This window comes from Ceratotherium simum, chromosome 11 (assembly GCF_057802395.1).
Source record: "Ceratotherium simum simum isolate JZ-2026a chromosome 11, ASM5780239v1, whole genome shotgun sequence".
Taxonomy (NCBI): domain Eukaryota; kingdom Metazoa; phylum Chordata; class Mammalia; order Perissodactyla; family Rhinocerotidae; genus Ceratotherium; species Ceratotherium simum.
This window is the reverse complement of record NC_141910.1, coordinates 45,477,639-45,501,071: the sequence shown is the minus strand read 5'-3', so window position 1 is coordinate 45,501,071 and position 23,433 is coordinate 45,477,639. Positions and strand designations below refer to the sequence as shown.

Here is a 23,433-nt window from a genome sequence, read left to right as displayed (position 1 = left end):
TTAAGAGCGTGATGTTTAGGTATAAAGAAGAGCATTTTAGAATGTGTAAATTCTGTTAGGATTATTTGACCATTACCAGCATATTTATAAAGAGCGTTGTTAAGAACTTAGAACCGTTTGAGATCAAAACTGATTATGTGGAGAATTCAGGGAAAAAAGACCTTTACAATTGGGACAAAATAAGGTAAAATATCTGACACTTTAGCAGTAGAGATTTACCGTAGGTGAAAAGAGCAACCCCTTTTTCATAAGGATTTATTATACTTCCATAGACTAGAAAAGGAGTTTCTGGACTTTTCCCCCTCCCCATCTTAAAAAATAAATTCCTCACTCCTTCATTCCCATCCAAATGGAATTCTATTCCCAGTGAGACTTTCACCCATTCAGGCCCCATAACTGCCCTATCTCTGTGTGAATCATCATGGCTCAATTTATGAATTTTCTTTTGAGTTGTGTGTTTTCAGTTCATTCATTCATTCAGTTATTTATTCATTCGTCAAACATGAGTTGATCTCTTACAAGTGATAGACACTACCCTCTAGGTGTCCTTATCATGCATGGATGTGTCTCTTTCCACTTCTATCCCTGACAAGTACTGGTTTTCCCACCTACCTCTGTCCTCTCTAAGTTATTTCTTCTTTCCTTGCTGCATCCCTGCCTTTTCTTAATAGCCCATCCTTCATTTTCCTCTTTTTTGCTGTCTTTTCTTCCGAACTTCATGCTGTTTAGACATCATTCTTATGTGTGATATAATTAACTTTTAACCATTTTTAATTCTTCCTTCAGCTTGGCTTGCCAATTCTTTTCATCCTCTTTTCTTCTCTTAGCACTGGACAAGGATGTGAGCTATATGGCAGCTCATCATACCTTTCAGGAGATAGTGAAAAGGAAGGAGAGTGGCTCTGGGCCTTACACTGGGTCAAAACACTACACAGTGACAAAGGAAAAAAGGGACATGTCCATGCTCATGACACCTTATGGTCTTTGGAAGGCCGTGTATGCGTGTGTATGTACAAATGCCTCTATGTAAAAGGAAACTTAGAACAGAGAAAGTTACGTCAGATACATTGATCCAAATGATGTCTTTGCAGGGAAGGAAAAACAAGAAAGTCTTTAAGTGCCATGTAGGTTACAGTAACAATGATAGCTCAGTGTAACGCACCTTGCTATTTACAAAGCATTTTCACTTTTGTTGTTCTCATTTTATCATCATTCTGACTCCATGAGGACTTTATAGGTGTGAAAACAGAGATTGAGAGAATAAGTGACTTGTGCAAAATCACAAATGTTCTCTGGTACAAGGGATGGAGCAGGTCCAAGTTTTCAACCCAGGTTCTTTGATTCAAAGCCCTGTGCTTTTCCACTGCAGTGTTTTTGGTAAGAATGTTTCATTGTTGTTTTTAAGTCCGGGAAATATATCAATGAATATATCTCACCAACATATTTATTTGTGTCAGCATAGCACATAGTAACACAGTACACCTATGTTTCAGTTAGTCTTTGCTGTGTAACAAGCTACCCCCAAAAGTAGTAGCTTAAAACAACAAAGATTTGTTGTTTTAACACACACAATGACTGTGTGTGTTAACTGGGTGATTCTTCTGTAGTCAGCTGGCAGGTTGTCTGGGGCTGGATGATGTAAGGTGGTGTCATTCACATGTCTGGAAACTGAGCTGGGATGGCTGGAAGGGCCATTCCCCTATCACCTCCTGTATGGTCTTTCATCCTGGACTTATTCACATGATGGCAGAAGCAAGAGGGGAAGTAGCAAAGCCTTAGAAGACCAAGAGTTGGAAGTCACACAACATCACTTTCTCACATTCTATTGGTCAAAGCCCTGATTGGAAGAGTGGGGGGGTCGACTCCATCTCTTGATTGAAGAATTTGTGGCCGTTTTTAATCCACCATAACATACATTTAACCAAAATAGGTGCCCTTTAAATTTCATTTTCTGATTGTAGAAAGTTGGTGGAGTGCTGCAGCTATGTGACCCTTTTCCAAAGACTGATGTCCTTCTGGCCTGGGGCTCTGGGTCCTCAGGTGTACTTCAGGCCACCTGTAGTTAAGCTCCTTTCCCTTTGGCAGCCGGCTTTCTGCTGCTCTCTGCACCTGCCAGTCAGCAGTTCACCCGAGAGTAGATGCATGATTGATGAGCCTCAGCACCACCAGCTTTCAGCGTCCTTTAGCCAGCCATCATTTTTATCTCCTCTCCTTAAGGAGTGTTGTGACTACCTAGTTAAACTTGGTTTTCTCTCATCACATAACAGAAAATGCCATTTTTGGATGCCACAAGATCTGCCTGATGAAACCAGGTCAGTTTTAGAAACAAAGACACAAAAAAACTTTCAGAGGCATTGCATCGACCGTCTCCTCCTCTATAATGGTTCATTATATAATGGTTGTCTGAAAGAAGTGGACCCACCAGATGTGGTTGGAGGGTAGATCAGCCTGGGCTGTACATCTGTGCCTCCCCTGTTCTCCTGTGTCAGCCAGCCCAGACCTCAGCCCCGTTGGACTATTTCTCAAGAAGAGAGCTCCTAGATCACAATTGTTTTCTCTATACTCCTCACTCTTTGCTATCTCCAATGTATGTGCCTAATTTTACAGTTTTCCCTTTGCCTCTGTAATTTTTCTCCAGTCTTTTTAGGTACAGGCTTACAGGGTAGACATTAACTAGTTAAAAACCTAGACAGTAATACCTCTAGCTTATTCACTTTCACTGTAAGCCAAATTAGTTTTTCAATACCCTTATGCCTTTTGATTTGTTACATAACTGTTTTTTATTAAGATGAATGAATGTAATATGTTATTGACAGTCACCCATTCTAAATTTATTTTCATGAGATTTGTCCCAAACTTTTTGTTCTGAAACATTCTGTTATCAATTTCTGTCTATAAATATGCATTCCTTAAAAGTTATTGAGAAAAATCCAATCGGTTATTTTGAGGTGGAAATAAATTGTCATTGTTTATAATGTTCAAAAACTTAAAATAGTGTTTCTCCTGGGTTGTGTACAGTGCAGCAAGCCAGATTCCCAAGCTCCCTCCTGGCTCTAGCCTCTCTCTGACTAAGGGTCTGATTCTTTTCCAGAACCTATATCCGGAACATTTGTATCTCTTGCTTTCTGAGACACTGTACTGAAAATTCTATTTTATTTTTAAATCAAGATTTAGAAGCATTTTTAACTCTTTTTTCCGTAGTCCAAAGTAATTAAAAATTTTAGATTATCTGTTAGCTAAAATGTTGACTTAATATGTGACTTCGGTTTTCACCAAAAAGTTTAATAGGATATCTTGAGCACATTAGATTTTAAAGTACAGTTCCACTGGAAATGTAGACGAGCCTGAATCCTAGTGCTCCCTCCCAGGAGGCAGGTTGCATGGCTCTCCCGTTTCAGAGATGGAGCATCATGAGGCGGGAGGTCCTGCCTGGTGAGTGGCAGAGCCAGGCTGTGTGAACATAAACTGCTGGGAAGCATTGTCCCCCTGTGACCCTGGGCTCGCTCCCCACCGGCCCTTCCCTGGCACCACCACTCAAGAGACCTAATATGCCATGTCCTAAACTTTCCTTTGTTATTGTAGTCTGTGAGCAAATGTCTACCTGTGAGCAAACAGCAGCTAAAGAATACTCCTCCACACATCACCTGATGCTGGGCAGAGAGAGCACACCCCTGGACGTTGAGTGCTAGAGTCCAGGTCCACTTCTGCATGAATTAGGACAAGCCTCTCATGTCATCTGGGTTTGTTTTCTTATCTGAGAGAGAAGGAGGGATTTGATGATCTCAAAAGCAACTTCTACCTTTAAACTCTGACTTCTCCAAACCCTTTAGAGGGGAAGGAACCCAAGCTGCTGGTGATAGGAGACTCCTGGGAAAGAGAGGAGAAGGAAAATTTTAGAAAATTCCGGGACTCAAAAGATAATGGGAAAAATATATAGTTTGCATAGTGATAGGAAAGGAAGAAAGTCCAAAGGAAGTCGTAAAAGAAATATGGTTACCTTTTTTTTTCCCATTTTCTTTAAAAAAAACAAACAAAAAAAACTTAGGAAAGGCAAAATGAAATAAACAGACTATTAGACTAATGATTTAAACCTGGGTAATCAGAACTGGTTGAATTGTGAAAGCTGAGTGATAATCCAATAAAATAGATTGCCTGTTGGTCAATGGCTAGTTGAAATTGGCTAGTTATATATATATTTTTTACATCTGTAAATAGATAGTCCCTTATATAGCAGGAGCGGAGAATATCTGGCGAAAGGCCGAATCCGTAAGATAAGGGTTTACTCTATTGAACTGCTTTCTAACAGAATGTGGATAGTTCTGCCTGTCAGCCTGCCTTGGGGGGAGGCTGATGTGTGTAGCATCCTCGTACCGCTGCGCCCTCACCAGCATGAACTACATCAACCTGTGCGTGGCTACTCGCTGGCCCCCAGACCCTGTTTCTCCCCACCTGTCACTACCTCCCTTTCCCTGAGGTTCTGTCTTTGTCTGTCTTCCCTGTCACTCCTCTTTATCCGGCTCCTCCATATTCTTATTACGTTTTTCTGTATTTCACACTAACTTGTATACACACACACACACAGTTTTAGATTCTCTGTTCCTAACTTTATGATTGGACCATTTCTTTCTATGCCTCATAAAGTAAAACAGAATCTACTGAATTAAGTTCCTTTTTCCTTGTTTGAGCCTGAGTTTTATTCCTCTCTTATAAGATATTGACCTTAGAAGACAGTTTCCCACTCATACCCTGTCATATCATAACAGCTCCAAACGCTGTAATTCCAGGAAGGGAAATAAGATAAAAGGAAGATGCCAACCCCATTGTATCTGAAAGACATGTCAGATTTACAGCCCATGACCAGAACAAAGGTCATGAGTTTCCTTTACTTTCACTATAACCTCTAGATATTCGTGCTCTGCTGCTTCAAGTTGAAAACCTAGGATGCTTAGTTCCCGTTCCTCATCCTGGTTTCTTTGTGCTCTCAAGAAAATTCGTCTTGTTGGTGCTATCTTGTGTTATGATAATAGAATCTTAGCAGATTGCTAGCACACTGTTTCCTGTGAATAGATGTAGATACTTAGAAAAAGAGCTTTCTGGGGTTCCAGAATTCACAGCCTGAAATTGACTCATACTGGATGAGGCCAGCAGAATGGAATCTTTGGCAGGTTGTCCCTTCCCTTCAGAAGCACTTGAGTTAGATCAAAATTAATCTAACCACAAAGCTACAGTGAGTGAAAACAAGGTGCAGATTTGAAAATGCTCAGTTAAATGGCAAAGACTCATTGAGGACCTCATGGAAGACAGACAGCACTGGGCTAGGGTGGGGTGTGGTGATGAATAAGATATGGCCCAGGCTTGAAGGAACTCAACACCTTACAAATATCACCTCTGTCAGTTTCAAAAATGTTTCAGACCTTTGGAAGGAGATAAGAAGGGAACATAGAGTAATCTGCCTTCAAGAGAAGAATCAATTAATAAACTGGCTTTCCACCAAGTAATGAAAACTGAATTTAAGAAAAAGCTGTAAAGTAATATGCCAGGTTGAAATTCAAACTAAGAAATCAAGGACCTCAAAAGGCACACATACATACAGAAAAACTGATGACAGTTTTTCGTATCCCTCCCAATTTGCCTATGGTTTCAAATCTGGAATGATACCATGCCCATCTTACTGAGAACCCAATGGATTTTCTTATTCCTCTGTTCCGTTAACATCTGTCCACTTCTGAGTAATAGCCTTGGAGTGACAGTGTCAAGAGTCCTTTAACTTTTTGTTTGCTAACGTACTTACGCTGGGGTGATTGAGCGTTCCAGAGCTCCTCAGTCAACTCTTATCTCCAGAGCCTCAGCCTAGCTTTCTGTGGGTTGAACCCTTTAGGAGGATGTTGGCAGTGGGGGTGGTGGGTGAGAGGATTACACAAGAGTCAGGAACACAGAGGGCAGACTGTCAATACGAGGCACATCAGCCCAAGACACATGTCCAAGCCAGAAACTTCCTGAGGATGGCTTGGAATTGACAGGTTCCTTCTCAGAGCTCAGGGAGCACTCCTTAGTTCTTCTTTGAGACAATGTTCTATAGATCATCAAATAGTATTTATTGTAGACCCATATGCTTCTAACATTGTGTTAGATAATTAAGTTGTTTGTATCATGCTTACTCAAGCTAACCAGTGGAAATTGTCCCTGAATATGCATTTTCAAAAGGACTTTATCAAATTAAGAGCCTTGCAATTAATTATCATGTCCATCTGTTACCAAGATTTCTCAAAGATGGCACTTAATAACAGTTTGGGGGTTTTTTAAGATTAGTCTGTTAGTAGACAAATTTCTCTAATTCAGTTCATTTTGAGTTGTTCCCTTTAATTTGGATAATTTATCCAGCTGCTTTTTGGGGATAAATAAAATTAAATTATACAATATGTAAAATATGCATTAACATAGCACAGATTTAAAACATTCCTGACTCTTGACATGCTCTCCTGGTAGCATTCTCTCTGTTTTTAAACACATGCAGAATAAATTTGGAAATATATTTGAAGCCCTTCTTTCTCAACTAAGAAAAGAACATCTATTCTGTTGCCCTCTGTCACAGTAATTTTTGGCCCAAAGAGCAAGTCAACTCATAACTAAAAAAGCCAGAGTCTATATTAAACTCTGATGTTTTTAAAACAAAATAATTGTAGGAATTTCATGTTTTTATTGGACTTGTCCCCAGATTGAAGAAAATATGCTTTCCTAGAAGTAAAGCCCTTGCCCATTGGAGATGAACTATCTCCCTAGTAGAGTTTAATTTGTCAATAATTCACTTCAGATGTGTAAGCCCTGCACTTCCTATACCACTGCCTTATGCCTTTTGTGTTTCACCTTGAATTTGACCAGTTTCTAGTCTTATTTTATATTTGTTTCAGTCCTGAAACAAAGCTCAAGGCTCTCACTCAAGTGGTTTTCAGGGGCTTACAGTTTGGTCTGAGTGGGCCTGGCCATCACCAGACACTAAATACATGGCCTTCTGACTCACACTGAAAGAAAGCAACTCAACGGAATTCCATAAGACTTTCAATAAAGTTGGAAAGCAGAATCCACAGCATGGACAATATTGAATCTTAGGGGGCTTTCCCCACCCACCCTCATTTGATTGTATCATCATCATGGCATAGGCAAACAGAAGAACAGCTCCAGACAGTTCTGCAAAAGTGTTTTGTAAAGTTATTTACATAGCTGGTAAGCCAATCGAAAATATTAAAATCCTGCCTCTTCTGGAAATACCAAAAGCAACCCCAAATTTCATGGAATATATTTTACTCTTCATCTGCATCTTTTCATTGGTTGTAAGAGATAGGACTCCTCATTGTTGCATAGACGCAGTTCATGGCTTGGGTTGTATTTGCCTGTAGACATTGAACTGCTGAACTGCAGCCCTGGAGGTGGAGACAGCTGGTTTCTCTTGGACTTGATGGTCAGTTAGTCTGTTGTGAGTGTGTCGCACAGACAAGTGCATTTTAAATTATCCTTTCCTGACTTTGCTTTTGTTTGAAAAGGAAAGAAGTTGTATGTCACGGCTCTTGTGATAATAGGATCAAACACTTTGGTTTCCTTAGCGAGATCATGGATTCTTCAAGACTCTTAGGCCACTTCTTAAGACATTAGATTGTGTACTTTTCGAGGACACGGATGCACCTTATATAGTTCTCTCTCATCAGTGCCTAGCACAGGTAAATGTTCGATAAATGCTTTTAATTAAATTTATGGATAGTTAATCTGGGGCAGGTCCTGGCATAAAACCCCATAGTGTTTTTGGTCTGTTCGGGGAACAGTATTTGAGTGTTTATCATGTGCTAGGCATCGTGCTACCTGGTGGGCATAAGACAAAGACACCGATGTCAAGGAGCTTCTAGTCTAAAGGGAAGGCCAACAGGTATAAATCATTGCTGTTCAAAATGCTACATGCCTTAGAAGTACAAGTGTGCAAAAACAGTAAGCTCACAGAGCAAAGAGATACTAATTCCAGTTTGGAAAACTGTTGAATTTGACTTTTGAGCTGAGTCTTTATGAGTGAGTCAGAGTTCACCAGATGGAGAAAGAGGAAAGGGCGTTCTAGGCTATTGTGGTCATTGGTATTTAAACTTTTAATGCATCTTGCAGCTTAAAACATTGGCACTAATCCCACCTATCTTTATGATTCAAGAAAAATGGAATTCGTGACAGTGTTAGTTTTCGCCTTAGATAACCACCCCACTGGAAGACTATATCACTTGTTTAAGATGTTTTATTATTTTCCTATTGCTTATAATTAAAGATACTTCTTAATATGGTATATGAGGCCCCTTATTACCCAGCCCTGGCCTACCTCGTTAGCCGTGTCTCCTGCAGGTCTCCACACAGTATCCACGGTCACCATCCCAACACATATGCTCCTGGTGGGCTGGACCATTTGCTCCAGCCTAAACACTACTATACTCTTTCTTTCCCCTGTAAATTTGATTAGGTTTTTCCCTCTTCCTGGAATGTCCTTCCTCTGCCCCGACTCTCCCACACTTGATAGACATTTTACAATCTGTGCCCAATCACACACACACACACACACACACACACACACACACACAGCAACAGCTATTTATCTTTGTGCCGCTAGTCAGAGAAAGCATCATGGAAGAAGTGATCCTTAGGATTGAATGGAAGTCTGTTAGGAATGTGAGGGATGTCAGTGTTGAAGACGTAGAACAGCTACTGCCAGGAGTGTGCTTTTCCCCAGCATCCCTCGAGAGCTGGGGTATCAGCACAGAGGAAGTAATTGGTTCGAATCACAATTTGCAATTGGCAGCCTTGGGGCTGAATTTGATCCCAAGACATGTTTTCTTTTATTTGTCTTTTTTTAATTTGCCATCTTTAAATTAGTCATCAGCATTTAAAATCTGGGATGCTTTGTGTAAAAATCTAGCTTCTCTTGAGCACTTAGAAGGTAGAGCAACACGGACTGTGTGTTTCTGCAGGGGATGAGTAGTGAAGCCCCCTCTGAGGGCACAGACCCTCCTGAGTTGTCTATAATACTCCTCTACTCTTTTAGAATTTCTGCATGGCTCCTGAAGACATTCAGGTTTGCCAGCCCTGGGTTTAACTAAGTTGGGGCTGCTGTCACAAGACCAGGTATGGATGGGGGTTAAAGGGGCAGGAAATTTAAAGGCATCATGAAGGTGGCGGCTCAGGTGGAACACCGTGCGTTTGAGGCTGTATTGTTAAGGGGCTGTATTGTTAAGGGGGTACAATCAGGACAAGGCCCAGGCTGAGGAGAAAAGGGGAAGATCTGGGGAGTAGATGTCAACGGGAGGTTGAAGAGCTGGTGCGGCAGGAGCATGGGCATGAGAGGACTGGAGGATGAACCATTGCGGTCAGCGAGTAGGGTGTTTGCCTTGAGAGATTTTAGAGAGCTGTGGCTGTAGGAGTGAGCGGCTGAAGTGGAGGGGGCAGCAAGGGTCACTGGATTCCAAAAGATCAAGTGAGGTCAGGCTGTTGAAAATGCTTTGTCCACATAGACACTGAAGCCTTCCAAATTATAATTTCATAAAATAGCCAACAGGTGTTGAGTGCTTCTGTGTTCCAGGCACTCTCCTAGGTGCTTTTCATATATCAGCTTATTTAATCCACAGAGCAGTCCTGTGAGATACGGGTGCTTTAATCATCCTCATCTTACATATGGTACAGTTGAAGCCTAGAGAGATGATGTAACTTACCCAAGATCACATCCTCAGTGGCTGGAACTCAAACTTAAGAGACTGCCTAACGTCAAAGTGCATTCTCTGAACCTCCTACCTCCTTAGGAAATGGGTAGAAGGCAAAGCTACAGAGATGGAGGGCTTGCATGTGAGAGGAAAGCAACGATGTGGGGCTAGCCAGTAATCAGCTTGGAGAATGTCGACCTTGCTTCCAGCCCAGGTGAATAAGTGAGTGTGAGGGAATTCACGGTCTCCCTGAAGACGGCTGTAAGGCAATTGCGTTTTCAGGTGAGCCAGGTAAGTGTTAGAACAGGTTTGAGTGATGATGTTCAGATGCTGGGAGAGTTTGTCTGCAAAGGAAAGGTTGGGGAAGGCAGAGAGATTGGCATGGAAGGATGAGTCCCTGGGAAGCAGAGCAGTATTCTCTGGGGATACACGTTCCCTTGAGGATGGGAGAACAGAGGATCTTGCACTTTGCACTGATGACAAGGATGAGAGGTCTGGGAATTGACAGGCCACATGGATCCAAGTGGATGCGTGCTTAAAGTCAGCTGTCTCAGCACCAGCTCAGGTCCCAGGTGGCTCTGGAGGCCTGAAGGAGCGTCAGCAGCCCAGGCAGCGGAAGCTTTGCTCAAATGTTCAAACAGAAGGTTAGTCCTGAGGTCACTGGTGTTTGTTCTTCACGTGCCCCAGGGAGGAGATGGAATAGTCCACATCCCATTGTGTTCTCATTTGTGATTATATATCTGACACCTCCCTAAGCTCCCTAAATGGAGGGCCAGGAACCTGTGTGTCCCCAGCCCAACCCAGCTGAATGCCTATTGCACTTACACACCCAGCAAATAGTTACACAATAATTGCGTGTTCCTAAACAAGCTGGTTCTATGTTCCAAAGCATCCATTTCTAATGCAGTTGGCGATTCCTACTGTGAAATGAAAATACCTTATGTTGTTATATCAAAACTTACTCTCCATATCCAAACCCACTCCACCTGCTTTCCAGAGTACAACAGGCTGGTTTCCCCTCTTTCTTACTTTTCCTGACTGGTTCTCCATGTGTTTCTCTTGCCTGTTCCCTCTTTACTGAGGCCATCCTGCCCATCATGAAAGCAAATGCGTGTCTTTCTGCTGGACCTAAGGAAGCGAAGGCAGAGAGCCTTCCATTCCTGGGTTGTTATCAGCTTGTTGGGCTAAACTGAGTGCAGTTCAGGATACCTGCCAGATCTCAGCTCTCACGTTTCAACAGGGGCACGGGCTCTGGGGATTCTTTCCAGCTGTTGCTGTGCCTCTGGTTCCCCTGCTGCCAGGAGTGAGTCCGTTTGGAACTTTCTCAACTCTCGTCTCTAGCCAGTCACATCGAGGTGGTGATGTGTGTGTAAAGTGCCATTGCTCTCTCCTCACCACACCTACTTACTGTGGGGCATGGTTCTAGAAGATACCTGTATAAATCTTATAGGAACCATTTGGGCTTACAACTTTTATTTTCCTACAATTTATATCACTTTACTTTCAACTTAGCACCTTAGGATAAGTTTCCTGAGCCACTTGCGAGCCTTGAGGAGGGAGCTGTAATCATCTGCAGCTTGAGAATGCTAGGAAGAAGAGAGCTGTAAAAACTGCTTTATTAAGGGCTTACAATGGGCTTTATTATTATTACTAATATTAGGAAATGCAAAGGAATATTTTACCAAATTGCCTTCAGTTTATACTGGAGCATATCCTTCGATTGCTCCTTGCGGAAAAAAAACCAAAACAGCAACAACAAAAATGCGGAGTGATTTTACTGTTGTCTCTGAAGGGAAGGTGGTGAGGACTGTGAAGTTGTCCAGGTAGCGGCTCACTGAAGAGGGGAGGGACGGCTGCCGGAAGGAAGTGTGTGACCTTCAGAGCTGGGCCGCGTGCTTGCTGCAGCTAAGACACATGTGTACCTGCCTGGGGGGTGGGATTGCGAGGAGCTCATGCAGGAATTAGCTTGAGAAAGGGTGAAGGGGGGCTTGTTACTTAGAGAGTAGAAAATCTCTTATGGTGAGACACAAGAAAAATTGTGATCTAAGAAACTTCCATAGGGAGGAGTGCAGTTTTCTGTAAGGATACTTGGACCCTGAGGTGGGAAACCCATTTCTTTTCGGATGTTTTACTTGTGGTCTCTCTCTTTTTTTTTTTAACTTATACATTCCTGGAAAGAGGTAAAAAATTTAATCAGTAGAAGCATAGTGCATCAAATTTAATTAAAGTGGAAGCTACTTTTTATAGAATAGGATTATGTTCTATGTGTCATTATAATTTCCATTCTTGACAGTTATTAATACACTGTGTGTGGAATCCTGGTAGTATAAGTGCTTTTCCCTTTTAATTCCACATTTATCCTTGTTTCCTGACTCAAGGGAGACCTCCCTCCCACCTATAAATAGTAGTTTTTGATTTATGACAGTGATTCTCCCCTTTCGAAGGGCTCAAGCCCTCAGTTCAAGTGTGGAATAAATCCAGTGTAGGGAGACATCGTTTGCAGAGAGCCTCACTGAGTTGTTTTCCCTCCAGGACATGGGCAGGGATAGGAGTCTGCTTAGGGAAGACAAGGAGTCTGATGGTTTGCTGCTTCCAGATTGCCTGCTTTGGGGAAGGAGTTATTGTAAGGAAATGTTAGGATAACATTTGCCCTCGGCTCTGTGTGGCACCCACCACAGGGGCACATTCCAGGGGCACTCCTGTGCTTTGCTGAATGGCAAAGAGAACTCTTCTCCCCACTGGCCTCTTCTATCTCCCTATAATTTAGTGTCCTTTACAGTTTCTCTAGTCATTCTGATGAAACAAACTATTGATTCTTCAATTTAGTTATAAAGCCTTAACTTAGTTATGAAGACATGCCTAGTGATATGAAGACAACAGCATTGGGCGTATCTGCATTGCTTAGTTTTCTTTAGTAGGAGAAAAAAAAAACAGTTGTAGATGTGTAAGCATACTCCCCTTACAAAAAAAAACCCCAATGAGAAAGCTTCAGAGAGAAGACCCATCTTGAGCTGGGCCTGAAGGTTGAGGTGCTTGGTGAGGAGGAGGAGGAGAAGGAGGCAGCAAGTGTGGGAGGGCGAGATTGCGATGTGCTCCAAGGAAAGGGTGCAGGCGAGGAGAAGCAATAGAAAGAGATGAGCCGGGATCAGACGTCGCAGTGATGGGAATGGGAATGGCAATCATAGAATCATGGGATTTTATAGTTTGAAGAAAGCCCGTTACGATCCAACCATCTCATTTTATGGATGAGAAAACTGAGCGTCCCAGAGCTTAAGTGGCTTGCTAATGGTCACACGTTTGCTGGTGGCTGATGGTATTGGATAGTAAATAAAGTTGTTCTTCTCTCACTCCACATGTCTCTGATGCCTAAGCAACTGTATTCAGGCAGAAAGGAGTCTTTGTAAGTGATGGAGAACCAGTGCTACTAATCATCTCCTTAAAATGATAAAAGTAGTTGTACTTGGCTTTTTCCAATGGAAAGCGCAAATTAAGCTATGGCGACTGAGACCCTGCACCTCTAGGAGCGAGTTCCTCAGCAAGTGGGTCCCAGATTCCCTTCAGTGGAATCTCCTAAAAAGCTTGTTATACAGGCAGTTCTAGAGTCCTGCCCCAGACTTGCAGAAAACCAATCCATGAGTGTGGCACCCTGCAATCTGCATTCTAGACAAATTCCACAGTCTTTCCCTCCACACACTAATTGTGAAAAGCACTGCACCTATTAGCTCTCAGTCTAAAATTTATAAAAATAAAAACTATAAAAACAGTGCATGGTCTAACCTGACTTACTAGCCATGTAAAAAAATGTTTATTCCAGATTATTGTTTGGTTGCCTTTATCATTCATTTTTTGATTTACAAGACAAATAAGACACACCCCCTGCACTAGCTGAATTCACAGGAGAGACAGTAGGATTCTGATTGGTAAGATGAGCAGGTCCACTCCAGGAGTTTGGAACCCTGGGTACTGTTGAAGGTCGTAGGAGAGAAAATTAATCTTGGTTGCTTTTTGATCAGAAAAGGCCTTGTAGGGGTAGGTGGTCTTAAGGCTGTGTGGAATTCACCAGGGGCAAAAGAAAGACAGGGGTTTGAGGTGGAGTGGACATCTGAGCTGCGGCACTGAGTGATAAGATGGGGGTGGGTGGGTTCAGAGAATGGCAGATTGCCATTGTTGCTCGAATGCGGGCATGTGGAGGAACAGTAGACTAGGAAAGCTAAAGGATAAGAAGAGACTAGACTTGTGAGCACCTTGTAAGGTGTGCCAGCACTCTGGCCTCTGGTCTGCCTGGAACTCTGTGTAGTCCAGAAAGCAAACACACGAAGGGAAAGCATATGTATGCGCTGCCTTCCAGCCAGCATGGGCCTCCTAAGGCGGGGAGTGCCCTCTAGGGGCTTAGATGATTTCTGAGTGCTGTTCATCATTGTACTCCGGTGCTCAGATGCCCACTAAGCTGAATCCATTACCTACTCGAGAGAAAAAAGACAGCTTAACTAAGTCCCACCTGGCTGCAGCTGTGATTACATTATGCAAAAATTTATTAATGTGGTACCTTGATTGATCATTATCTTAATACTGAGGATAACATTAGAGGCTTGATTTTTTCTGGCAAGTTGCAAATACAGGTTGCTTCTTGTTTGCAGTTAAAAAGCCCTTAACCCATATATTGTATGATGCTGTTTATACGAACTATCCAGAATAGGCAAATCCATAGAGACAGAACATAAATTAATGGTTGCCAGGGATTGGGGGAGGGAAAATGGGGAGTACAGGGTTTCTTTTTGAGGTGATGAAAATGTTTTAAAATTACGTAAGTTGTGATGGTTGCACAACCCTGTGAATATAAAATCACTGAATAGTGTGCTTTAAGAGGGTGAATTTTATGTTATGTGAATAATATCTCAATAAAGCTGTTGTTATTTTATTAATTTTTAAAAGCCGTTGGCACTTCTGCACTAGGTGTCCTGCAAATAGCTCTGCCTGAAGTAGCCTTTTTGAGTTCATGGTACAAATATCTCAGTGCTTGCTTCTCACTTCCTTTTGTATTTTTCTTTTGTTTTGTTTCATTAATCTTCTCTCTCTTTTATTCATCTCCAGTTCTGTTCCATTTAGGAAGTATTTATTTAATGACTATACATGATAGATACAAAGAGAGCTTGTGGTAAGATTAGTAGTCAAGTGACCAGAAAACAGAGAGAGAAGGGCCTTAAGAGAAGGATGGTATTTGGGGGTTTAGAGGAGGACCTATTATGTGAGGTTGGCCTAGAAAGACCGATGGTATCTAGACAGACAGCTGGAGATGAGGGCTGGATGAGGAATGTTCTGGAGCAGATAGGGTGAACAGTGCAAAGACAGCAAAGCCAGGGCTTGTTTGGAGAACACAAGGTGACTGAAGCCTAAGGGATGTGAAGAGAAATACCGTGAGATCGAATTGGGAGAAAGGTGTGTGGACTTGGAAGTGTTGAATGCTAGGCTGAGGAGTTGATCAGTTAAATGAGGAGTAACTGAAGATTTCTGACTACAGAAGTACAGGAACCCACCCGTCGGATGGGTGTGGCGTGGGTTGGGACAAGGAGAGATTTAGGTGAGGGGGGACCAGGTTAGAACCTGGAAATTGGAGACGGCAGGGTTTCAGAAGTGAGGGGTAAGTGGTGACATGGATTTAATAAGCATCTCTTTCTCATCTGTTGTCTGTTTCCTCTGCCACTAATCCATATGTTTTCTCCATTCCCTTGCTTGCTCTTTATCCAGGCGTTGTGGTAAAGGGTAGGAGGAAAATTAGGGGGGACATAAAAAAGAATAAAAATGAAGAGAAATGTTGGTCAGGACAAGATACAGTTTGCATGCTTCAGTTGTTCTGTAATTCAGCATTTCTTCTTCATGAATCAAAAGAAGAAAGACTGGTCTCCCCTAGTGGAAAATAAAGGACAGGAAACCTTATTGAATTCCAGGTCAGGTGATTAGGCTGTGTGCCTCACTATTCCCATCTGTGAAAGGGAAGAGTACCTACCTCCAGTATAGGTAAAACAGAGAATCTAGAATAATCTTATTAAAGATTTTTTTTAAACTACCTTGGACTCACATAATTTGTCAACATAATAAATTTCTTTGGCAAATAGAGGTCCTAATGAGGTCCCCCATTTGGTACCTGAGTGAGTATAGACATATCTGTCAAAAGATAATTCATGTGAGTTATATTATGTTAAACTATATGTAATTGCTATTTGACTATTTTCGACCTGCAAAATAATAGCAGTTCCATAAAGTTTCAACTTAATAGAAAGAGGTAATGTGAGCCCAGATTTTCACCTTTTCCAGTTCCTTCATGAGTTCCTTCTTTATTAAGGTGCTAATGATCTTTAACATCTGCTAATCTCAGGTACCGGGGAAGCTGCCATCAAAAGATGGCAACAGGTAGGGAGGGCTTGCTAAGGGGCTAGTAGAGAAGGGGAAATGAGCTGGGAGCAGGCCAGCCAGCAAAAACTGGGGCATCTGAATCCTTGGATCTTTCATATGAAGTCATTCTGGGTTTAGAAGTAAAAATTCAGCATAAAGGGTTTTCCTTTCCTGAGTGAGTTACTAGGCAGTTGTGTGCAGTTTTAGATCTTCTGCTGCATGCTGGAGACAGCCTAGAATGGGTCTCTAGGAAAACAAGAGCGATTTTTAAATGTTGGGAAATAGGTCAAATGTAAAAGGGGAAAAAGAAGACCGGGCGGACTTGGTTAGGGTTTTCAGGTTGGTGTGATTTCTGACCAGCTCGCAGAGAACCTGGCATTGAAGGACATCTGAAGAGGTATTTTTTGGTTGATTGTATGCTCTCTGGTATTTAAATTAGAATGATTCCCTGGAAAGTATCAGTAGGCAAGAATGTGAATCCCAGAAGAAGTGGAAGAAAAGGCTGGCTATTCTTGTAGGATGCTTTCATTGTAATTATATCCAGACATTGGGATCAGGGTGTGGCCTCTCAATAGTTAGCCCCATTAATCTGTAAACTCTGAAGAGTTTGAGTTGTACAGTGTGTCAGTTGCAATAAATGTAAACAATATATTGTTACTCCAATATATGGTGATGTATTATGATTATATGCTTAAAACTGCAGTGGCTAGTCACGTAAAAAGGAAAGACTATGGGATAACCTTACCAGAGACTAAAAGCCCAGTTCATATTCACTCAGCCCTAGAAGGTGATTGTCCTGTAGGAATGCAGATTATGAATCGAGGGCTCCCAGCTCTGCTCACAAAACAGGCAAACGTTTATTTTAAACCATTGGCAGAAATACCATTGCAGCAAAACCTTAATTATCTAACACCTTCTTCTCCCAGAAATCCAATATTACCATCACCCCACATGGAAGAAGCCTGAAAGGGAGATCATTCACACCTTTCCAGTGGCTGTAATGATCTTTGGTGCAAATTTTAATTTAAATTTGTTTCCTTTTTAGTTCTACAGTTAACTATAAATGTAATTAAACCCCTGGGCCTGATTACTGAAATGCTTGTGGACTACAAGCATATTTTAATTTATGAAAGATTCCAAGAACAATAGGAGAACAAAGCAATCACTGAAGTAAGGGGGAGGGGACCCAGAATTAATGAATGTGTTAATAGTTCTTCCTTGCTGGGAATGTCACCCTCCCCCGATCTCGACCCCTATGGTGTGTAAATACTCACATACTTCCTGCAAGAATCTCTCTTTTTAGGATGCCTTCTTTCCCTCCTGTCAGCCTGGGAAGTCCCTCACTCATCCTTTCCACCCTCTGACCCACACTTCCATCCCCAGGGGAGTCCCAGGGCAGGAGTCTAGCTGCTCCTTGCTTGTCTTACAGTTACATCCTGACCCCCTGCTGCCCTGAGCTTCTCATTTCCTGCCTCCTATTTCATTTTAAAAGATCGGCATCAGGCAATTGCCATTTTCTCCTCTTCTTATTTTTACCTGCCTCTTATTTTTCTGTGTTCAGGCAGTTTCGCAGCTGAGTGGAAGTTGAGGGTGAGAGCCAACACAGCTAGCTTGCATTCATGCATGTAGAGATGGATGCACATGTGCAGTGTAGAAGACCCAAAATAAGACTTTGAGCTTTCAAATAGCTATCACCAAGTGCACTTACTGAAGCTTATGCCCTTGACTTACAAAGAGCTCCTCAGTCTTCACTCAGTCTTTCCTCTGTTATACACAATTATAAATGAATGTGGCTCAAGGTGAGGGTGCTGCTAGACACAATCATTGACCCAAAAAAGACTGAAAAGCTATTAACTTAATAGCTGAAAGAAGTGTCAGAAAAATCTGTGAAAAACACCTAAAGGTCACCAGCAACAAAGCCGCAACACGGGGCCCTGTAACACAGGAGCGTGCGTTCTGTGTGAGCCTGTGCGAGCGTCACTGATTTATGGAATAACATAATGTATGCGGATAAAGATGGCCCTGAGTCATCACGGAAATGTTTATTGTGCTCAATACTGATCTGGTTAAGTAAGAAATGAAGTAATGCATTTTAGGAATGTCTCTGTCAAAATGGTTAAAGTTAAAAATCTGGGTGTATATTAAGGAGATGAGCCTTAGTTATTTGGAATGCAAATTATGTTAGAACCCCACCTCCCCATTCCGCAGTGACACCAGACAGACAGGACAGTGTCATAGAGACAAGTTAGTTTGCCAAAGCCACAGCCACGTTGTTTGTGGTCTCCCAACTTCTATGTTGTGTTTATTCATGGGGTTTTCCTTCCCTTTTCTTTGGTTTCAGATGCGAGTGTCTCTCTGGCTTATGTGGTTTCCCCGTGTGTGAGGTGGGATCCACTCCCCGCATAGTCTCTCGTGGAGATGGGACACCTGGAAAGTGCTGTGATGTCTTTGAATGTGTTAATGGTACGTGGGGTTTCTCTTGTTCTCAGAGAGTGTACATTCGTGCAGGAGGAGGAGGAGGGAGGGTTCAATCTAGCCGCTTCTGCCTTTTACCAGGCAGGGAATATACTCAGAGACTTGATGAAACTCACTCAGAAAGAAGGTTTCCTGAAGATGTCACCGACCGGGGAAGGAAGTTAGGAAGGGAATCATCATCCCATCCATCAGAAAGAGAATTTTGGAAATGAAATAGCAGACTGCATGTAGCTGTCATATTCTGCTGTGTTTCAGTAGTACAGAAATTTTAGTATTTCAAGAAAAGGGTCGTGGAACCTGTAATCCATTGTAGCGCTCCTGTCATTCACCCCTTGCCCCGTTGCTGTCAGGAGATAGTCTATCTAACTAATGCCACACTGGAGCTACCACAGTCTGAAACAGGAAAGACATTGTTGCTCTAGTTTAGCATTTTCCTACTTAGAGAGGACATCTTTGACCGGTGCTTGGTCATTAGTATTAGCCTGCTTTTGGCTCAAGCCTTGTGGCCCAGAAAAAAGATTCTTGAGTCACAAGACTCCTGCAAATAGAATCCACCTCTCCTTTTCACCTTTCGTGAGAGGGTTTGGTGTTTGGTGACATGGTGTTTATTGAATTTAGATACTAGAAGGAAGGAGAAGCTAAAACATGCCCGTCCATCAGAATTTTCAGAAGAAAAACAAAGAATAAAATTCAAGCAAGTGAAATGTCAGTAATTTTAGAGAGCATTATTTAGTCAATGCCTAGACAAACAAGGAAAATGAAGATGGATTTGGACAAATACAACAAAATCACACATACAGAAACCTCCATAGTAACTACTGCCTTTAAGAAATCAGAGTTCAGAAGATTTTCTGCCTCTCCCAAGCCTCCCCTCCCCCGCAAGAAAAGGTTATATTCAAGTTGAGTCCTGTTTCATTGCGTACTGTAGTTTTGAGTCCAGTGGTTGCATGTTGTGTTGTTTTGTTTTGTTTTGCTTTGAAGAAACATTGGCCATATGCCTTTGTGATTAGGAGAGAACATAGACTGGAACCAGATGACCTCAGTTTGAAAGCTGGCTCCTCCACTTACCAACTGTGTAACTTTGAGTGTCTTTTGGTCTCCCTGGGCCCCAGTATCCATATCTGTAAAATGGAGTGAAAACAGTAAATTAGATGAGGGTTTATATGTGAATCACTTGGAATTGTGCCTCAAGAACAAATAGTATTTATTATTTTGTGCGCCCACCTCCTGTTCACATCCAAAGACACTATCTGGACACTCCAGGGGAATGGAGAAGGTGAGGTGGGCCTCCTGACTTAGAGAACTTATAAATACAAGCACAAAGAGAAAGGTGCAGAAAAAGTTCCATGTGCATAAGTCTCTTCTCAAAACTTCTTTGCAGCCATATGATCCTCCAGCCAGTAGTAATGTCTGTTAAACACCAGCAAATGGCCTAGCAGATCTTTTTTCTCTGGTACCGCTGCAGTTAATTTATTGTAGGTGATAGTGTGTGAATAGTTAACTCATACTGTTTGAGACAGAAATAGTCGCTCCTATCCTGAGGTCCCAGCATCTCAGATGTGCTTCCTTTCGGTACTCATCACCCTGAGTGTGATGAGGACACCGATCTCGTGTCCTCCTCTCATTCTAAAGTCTGAACTGCCGGAGAGCAGGGAGTCTATCTTTGTGTCTGTGGATATTAGCATATTGTCTGCCTCCTAGAGGGCGCCCAGGTTTTGTTGAGTGGGCAATTGAGTGATTAAGCGAGTGAGTGATCTGATTCATACCACCTTAGTTGCCTCTAAAGGTGGCTGTTAAATACCAGCCCATAGAAGGGTTACTTGGTGGGAATCCTCCATCTTTTACTGCCCTACACTTTAGTCTTAAGTCATTTGTCCCCTGGAAATACCACCTCTCATAATACAATTACCTTGCTTCTTGGTTATAGAAACCCAAGTGTCGTATCTTTCTTGTCAGGTTGTTAACTCTACCTTTCGCCCCAATGTGTTGTAACTGGGACAGCTAGTAACTGCACTCCCACCTTAGTGTTCTTGGGTTAGTCTTCAAGGCCTGCCCCTGCTTATAGCCTCACTTTTTACAAAGCTCTGACTTCAGGAACAGGACTTGCCATCTGTCGTGAGAAATGTTCAGATGACAAAGCACAATCACATGTTTCTGGTGGTTGCCTTTCTTGCCACCATAAATTCGTTGGGTGATCTTGGCTTTATTTCTTGTCTTGCTGTAGTGTCTCTAGTACTCTATTAGTTGTTCAATTGTATATAAGAAACTATAATACTATGAAGATTCATAATCCTACAGAATAATGTTTAAGGACATTTTGTCTCAAAGTCTGTATTTTGCTTCTTTTGACATAAACATACACACACACACACACACACATTCATACGTGAGTGTGTGTGTGTGTGTGTGTATTTATTTATTTGCCATCCAGTGCCCTGGGAAAATGTTACTGTTGTCATAAGGTCACCATTAGAGAATATTACATATCAAAGATGCATTATCATTGCCTAGAAAAGCAGAGGTCTGTTATATAAAGCCTTGCTTATCCACAAAGGATTTGAGGCAACTTTACAGTGAGAACAAATATAATAACATAGTGGTAAAATATTAATTAGAAAAGAGAATCAGAACCATAGAGTTATATGTAAAAGTTGAGAAGCAAAAAGAAAGAGCACATAGATATGCAGGCCGTAAGTGTCTATCCAGGTGGTTGCTGGAGTTAAACGTCAAGTTAGGCTGCCAGGTTCCTGGCCATCAAAGTGAAAAGGGAGATAGTCAGACCCACAGTTCTTACTTTTAGAGAGAAGAAGCCTGCCGGACAGAGTGACACTCTTCTCAGATGGACACTTAAAAAGAGAGCGCTGGGTGATGCGGTCAGTCATGTCCTCAGTTGCTTTGATACCATCAATGCAGAAACCAGTTTCCTGCGGCTGCTCTTCTCAATAAAAAGCAAAAGCAAAATATTAAAATGCAACTCAGTGAAAGCAATTCTCAGAGATCAGTGTGCCACACAACTGGAATCTAGATGCCTGGAGCATTGTCTCTTGATTTTGAGAACTCCCCAACATGTAGGAATAGATCTAGAAACCCAGTTCAGGAGGCAGTGGGTTGAATGTTAACATAACTAACCCCACACGCAGAAACGGAGATTCCATGGCAGCACTCGGTTCCTAAACTGCCATCCAGATGATCTAATGCTTACGTTATTTTTTTTTTAAGATAAGCATTAAAGTGAAAACGCAAGGTTAAAAAATGTTCACAAAGAATTCGAGCAATCCTGAGTTTTGAAAACCTTAGCCTGGATGAATAGATGGAGAGCACATTCTCCATAAATTCTGTTTTCAGTTTGGTTTGGTTTACGGGGGGAGGAGATGGGAGAGTTGCAAACCAGATGGTGACAGTTTGTGACTACATTGTCTGATGAGGGCTGAAACTAGGGCTTGTGAAGTGTTGGTTGATAGAAACCAAAGGAACAGTTAGTATGATTGAGCTCCTTTTATGTAAAATCATCACCTAGAATTATGACCTCCCAGGAGTGGTGAGACAATCCCAGATCTCCTTCAAGAATAGTTCTGTGTCTGCCCCAGCCCACAAACAAAAGTTTTGTCATCAACAGCTGAAGCTGAGTAATGGCCTCTGTTTCAGATTGGCATGTCTTCCCCATTTTGTCGCAATATACTCCCTTGTCTGACCCACCTTTCTCAATCCTGGAGGCATTTGGGTTTAAAATCTCCGCTATAGAACATGGAAATGATAATTTGGTTGTTTAGATATGATCATCTGTCCAATGTGTATGCATAAAAACCTAAATAAAATAGAACACCTTGGTTTAATTGTCATAGCCAATAACTGACTCTTCCCACATCAGACACTAACATGATGATCAATCACAGGAGAGCCATACCCGAAGTCAGCTGGTTTCTCGTGTAAAATTTTGGCCTAGAAAACTCAGACCTGCAGTCTGTTAATAAGAAAATGAGTGCAAAAACATCTATTGAGAACCCGTTGTCTGTATAGCAGTAATGCTTCTAGGGACATAATGTCTGTTTCTACAGTAGTGGAGAGAATATGGTGCTTTGAAAGAAATGTTCCACTCAATGTGTGTTTATTGAGCACCCATCATGTTCCTAGGACCTTATCACGCTAATTTTGCTTAAGAGCGATACAGCCTTTTGCAATCCTTTGTGAGTATTGTTCTCTTCCCCTTATCCTGAAGCAGTATCTGTTTGGTGTACTCCAGCACTCACACTCCTCCTTCCTCCCAAGAAAAGCTTTTTTTTCCCTTCAGGTATTTGGAAGCCATGTACCCTGTCTTTGGGATTACATTGGTTTGCTCTTGCCTTATGGAGAAATTTTCAGACATTTCCCATCTGTCATACGGTTGTCTCTCTTGGCTTATGATGTCTACCCACTTGCTCACCCCCAGTGAAATGAGACCAGGGCCAAGATATTAGCCATTTTCTACTGAGAGATTGAAGAGAAAAAGCCACAGAACTGGATCTATTTGGATTTTTCTCCACTTTCACATTTGATATGAAGTTCTACATTTTAGTCTTTTCCTTCACTAAGATTATATACGTATCACCATCTGCCAATCAGTGTAATTTGGCAGGCAGTAGAGGTTATTAACAGTCTAGTCTAGAAGGCTCTTTTTCAGGAGTTCTGGAATATATTAAAGAGGGAAGAGAAGATTCCAGAACTTAGAAACATAAAATTTAATTGGGCAGACACAAAACACATACAAAAATCACTAAAAAGAGACTTTTATGTATCTCTACAATGAGAAGTACAAATTAGTAAATTATTTCTTCATAATAGTTTCTTTTCCACATCTACTTAAATTGTCCTTTGA

The 23,433-nt window shown here is 41.9% G+C and overlaps 1 protein-coding gene across 7 annotated transcripts in view; it reads left to right on the top strand.

Moving 5' to 3' along the window:
* Positions 1–23,433, top strand: part of CRIM1 (cysteine rich transmembrane BMP regulator 1) — a 191,372-nt gene that overhangs the window by 89,302 nt on the left and 78,637 nt on the right. For all 7 annotated transcript variants that reach the window (XM_087436907.1, XM_004418148.3, XM_087436906.1 and 4 more), the window contains one exon: positions 18,448–18,569. In XM_087436907.1, coding sequence (XP_087293033.1) covers positions 18,448–18,569 — 122 coding nt within the window. The remainder of the gene's footprint in view (positions 1–18,447; positions 18,570–23,433) is intronic.